General features: G+C 41.1%; 1 protein-coding gene across 1 annotated transcript in view; it reads left to right on the top strand.

Moving 5' to 3' along the window:
- The window catches only part of LOC109101297 (transmembrane protein 117), a 54,280-nt gene extending 51,636 nt beyond the window's left edge, over positions 1–2,644 (top strand). Inside the window, exon 8 of the mRNA XM_042714981.1 lies at positions 1,374–2,644. Coding sequence (XP_042570915.1) covers positions 1,374–2,014 — 641 coding nt within the window. The 3' untranslated portion in view covers positions 2,015–2,644. The remainder of the gene's footprint in view (positions 1–1,373) is intronic.
- The last annotated feature ends 2,020 nt before the right edge of the window (positions 2,645–4,664 follow it).

Raw genomic sequence — 4,664 nt, 5'->3', positions numbered from 1 at the left:
ATCCAGTTACTGTGGTGTTTTGGGTACTTGCCAGGATGTTGCTATATAGAGTTGCTCAAGTATTTTGAGTATGTTGCTGTCTGGTTGCTATGGTGTTTTGGGTAGTTGCCAGGGCATTGCTATGCAGTTGCTATGGTATTTTTGCGTAGTTGCCAAAATGTTGATATGCAGCTGTTGAGGCGTTTTGATTAAATGCCTGGATGTTATTATGGCGTCGCTAGGCTGTTTTGGGTAGTTTCCAGGACGTTGTTATACAGTTGCTAGGGTGTTTTGGATAGTTGCCAGGATGTTGCTATAAAAAGTTGCATAAATGTTTTGAGTGTGTTACTATGCAGTTGCTAGGTAGTTTTGGGTAGTTGCCAGGGTGTTGCAGTACAGAATTGCTAGGGTGTTTTTGATAGTTGCCAGGATGTTGCTATACAGAGTTGCATAAGTGATTTGAGTATGCTACTGTGCAGTTGCTAAGGTGGTTTGGGTAGTTGCCAGGACGTCATTATGCAGTTGATAGGGTGTTTTTGGAAGTTAGCAGGACGTTGCTATGCAGTTGTTTAGTTTTTTTTTTATTATTATTAAATGCCAGGGCATTGCTATGCAGTTGCTAGGGTGTTTTTGGGTAGTTGCCAGGGTGTTGCAGTACAGAATTGCTAGGGTGTTTTTGATAGTTGCCAGGATGTTGTTATACAGAGTTGCTAAAGTGTTTTGAGTATGTTACAATGCAGTTGCTAAGGTGTTTTGGGTAGTTGCCAAGGCATTGCCATGTAGTTGCTAAGGTGTTTTGAGTGTTGCTAGGGTGTTGCTATGCAGTTGCTAAGGTGTTTTGGGTAGTTGCCAGGGCGTTGCTATGCAGTTACTGTGGTGTTTTTGGTACTTGCCAGGATGTTGCTATATAGAGTTGCTCAAGTGTTCTGAGTATGTTGCTGTGTGGTTGCTATGGTGTTTTGAGTAGTTTCAGGGCATTTATATGCAGTTGCTAGGTTGTTTTTGATAGTTGCCAAGATGTTGCTATACAGAGTTGCTTAAGTGTTTTAAATATGTTACTATGCAGTTGCTTTGGTGTTTTGGATAGTTGCCAGGATGTTGTTATAAAGAGTTGCTTAAGTGTTTTGAGTATGTTAATATGCAGTTGCTTAGGTGTTTTGGGTAGTTGCCAGGACATCATTATGCAGTTGATAGTGTGTTACCAGGACATTGCTATGCAGTTGTATAGGTCTTTTGATTAAATGCCAGGATATTGCTATGCAGTTGCTAGGGTGTTTTGGGTAGTTGCCAGGATGTTGCTATACAGAGCTGCTAAAGCGTTTTGAGTATGTTGCTCTGAAATACACTGGGATAAATTCCCAACACACTTATCTTCCTTTTTTTTCATCTCTCAGGGAAATGGTTTAATTATGGAATCATCTTCATGGTCCTCATCCTGGACCTCAACATGTGGAAGAACCAGATCTTCTACAAGCCCTATGAATACGGTCAATACGTAGGTCCAGGAGAGAAGATCTACACCGTGGAGGATCCGGAGACGCTGCGCAACTTCAACCGCAGCACGCTGACCTGGGAGTGGCGCTCCACCAACACTGACCCCCTCACCAACCAGACATATGTCCAGAGAGACATGTTCCTTCACAGCCGCTACGTGGGCGCTAGTCTGGACGTCAAATCCCTGGCGTTCATCCCAAGTCTGGCAGCCTTCGTGGTCTTCGGGTTCTTCATCTGGCTGTTTGGACGCTTCCAAGACAGTGAGACGTTCCCTGAGAACCAAGACAAGACCTACGAGCGCATCAAGCGGAAGTCTCCGTCTGATCTGGGAGTCACACCAGAGGAAGTGCACATCATCATGAGTGAGGCCTTGAAGAGGTGCGGCACATCCATGCTGCTCCTGGTGGACACTCATCATTTCGGGTCATCAAACAGCTCCATGTCACCGTGTACGAATGAGACCCAGGAGACCCAACCCAGTGTAGCCATTGACAGCGGCACCCATGAGGACACAGCTGATGTCAAAAAGCTGACCCCGTGACCGTAGCCAAAGGTCAAACTGACTTCCAAAGTTGCTCTGTGTTTGAAGTCCTTGGAAAACCATCACAGACTCTACCTTGAAATTTCTATTTTTATATCAAGCAATCTTGCACTGCGCACAAACTTTCTGAACTCAGACTTTTCCACATTCCTCAAGGACATTGGTCTATGGTGCTGGATGTTTGATTATTCAATGTCTTTTTTTTTATGTAGATACTTGTGCCTACATGGATAAAATGCTGTCCTCACAGTGAACGTATGGCATGATGGTCATGAAAATACTTGTAATGAACACCTAAATCTGTGCCTTTATTAATAAAAACCTTGAAGGCAATGCTGGGTAGATTTACTTACAAATCATAGTCTGTTACTGATTCCAATTTACATGACAAAAATTGTATTTAGTAGCTGATTCCATTACATTACACGTTTAGTTAATATGATCTGACTCCTCTTAGATTACTTTTGATCTAACTTGTTTATCACATTGATTTAAATAGCATAATCTTGTAACATATTGATATAAAAAAATACAAAAAGAAAGCAAATATATTCCATTTGTTGTTATTAACAGCATGAAGTGCAGTAAACGTTACATTACATCTAGGTTTCCCAATCTGGACTTTGTGAAGGTGGGGGGAGGGTTGTGTGTTTAATGAAAAGTAATATATAATTAATTAAATCATAAAAATGGAAAATGAAAAAAAAAAAAAAAAAAAAAATACTGATGAATATAAATAAATAAAAACACTTACTAAATAAAATTGCATATTTTATTTGTTTACCTCTGACTATTGACCAACTTCAGAGAACCATGAACATGCAAATGTTCGTGAATCCAGTAGTCAGTGCTGTCTTTTTCCACAAAACTGGAAGATTTTTGGAATGTATGTAATCAGTAGGCGATTTTAGAAAGGAAAATTTAAAAGATGAAATCAATTATGAAGAATCAAATTATGAACAATTTATTGGTATTTTGTTAATAATAGGTAATCATGTAATTAATAAAAAAGTATCTGTAGTCTGATTACGAGTATTTAATACAATACAACTGATTACGTAATCCGGATTCCATGTAATCAGTTACTACCCAGCACAGATTGAAGGTTACAGAAGATCGTGTCAAATCATTATCTCTTGAGCTGTTTATCAGATATTTAGACACCAAACAGCTGTGCAACCAATTCCATTCACGTGCATGTATTGGAACATCTGATTTATCTTGAGAAGTAGAATTAGAAAAGATGCATTTGTTACTACTTTACGCGTCATTTCAGTACTTTCAGGTTTAGCCAAAGCAAAAACGGATTCCTTTGTCTTTTATACGTGTGTTGTTTTGGAACCTTCACCGCAGTGTTTTGTTTTCCCATCATTTGATCAACTTGGTCCTGTGTGTTTTTCTGATGAGCTGGTGAGCCCCTCTTGAAATATCAGATGTATTTGCGTCAAACCCTGTTATCAATAAAGACCTTCTTTTGACAGGTACCGTGTTATTTCAGCGGTTGCATGTTATCCTCTCTTATCAAGATGCTTCCAGAGTGTTGTTAGTTGCCTGTAGTTGTGGTCCAGTGTGACCTTGTTGCCAAGCAACCCCCGAAGGCAGTCCTGCATCCAGATGTCGATCCGGTTCTGCAGAAAGTGGCAATCAAACCCATTATAGGAACATTTGGTAAACAGCCATTAGGCACCATTACGGGTCAAAACACAAGGGTTATAAAAGCATTTTTCACTAAAAATGTATATTAAAGCTTTCAGAAATCTGCATGTGGCACGTTACCGCTTCACATGTGGCCACTTTCAGTGTTTGTTCCTGCCGAGAGAAGTGTAAAAGTTTCCTTAAAGATCTTAATAGAGCTGAATTATTGCTTTTGAAGTTTGTCCACTGGCTCTCTAAAGCGCTGTGCTTTGACATGATTATTCTCAATCTTTTGTGTACAATAGTTGCAAACCTGAAATGTCTTGCTGTATTCGCACAGCTTTCAGTCTCCACACAGCACAGTTCATTAGTGAGGGAATCTGGACCACGCTTGACTGTTGTGTTGTTGCGGATGTGGCGTTTGATGCTGGTAAATCTGTTCGACTGTAAGTCTGTCCCTAACTCTCAATATCTGTGATCATGGAGAGAACTCAGCTATTGATTACCCTGCAGTGCACAGAGGAAGCAAGTTAGAGGGGAAACATGGTCAATATTGGAATCACACTGAGATGCACTGTATATTCAGCTGCTCATGTGAGATTTTTCTAGACCCAGACGTCCTCTTCATCTAAACGGTGAACTCTTGAGATCCCGCAGGCAGCTTCGTCTGGTAAATTGAGTGGTGCTCGGTGAGGCTGTTCTCGGGGTTTGCAGCAGATCTCCTGTCATGTCGGGCTTTTCGCTCACGTCTGCGAGATCACAGTACAGAAAGACTCAATCTCCTGACGTGAGCTGACAGACACTGAACCGTACCTCTGAATCTGTCAGGCCTGTGAATGTACCGCGTCATCGGCAGTGTTTTCAGGATGGAGGGAAGCTTATAAATTGGAATTCAATCTCTGTCTGGGTCTCGGCAAATCCCCGTTCGGAGAAAACCCAGGAGCCTTAATAGTCTCTCCCTCCATTCGACTGCTTTTCCAGAGATAGAAAAATGTCAGTTTTATCAAGCGTGCTG

Source organism: Cyprinus carpio, chromosome A25 (assembly GCF_018340385.1).
Source record: "Cyprinus carpio isolate SPL01 chromosome A25, ASM1834038v1, whole genome shotgun sequence".
Classification (NCBI taxonomy): Eukaryota; Metazoa; Chordata; class Actinopteri; order Cypriniformes; family Cyprinidae; genus Cyprinus; species Cyprinus carpio.
This window is presented reverse-complemented; position numbering and strand designations above follow the sequence as displayed.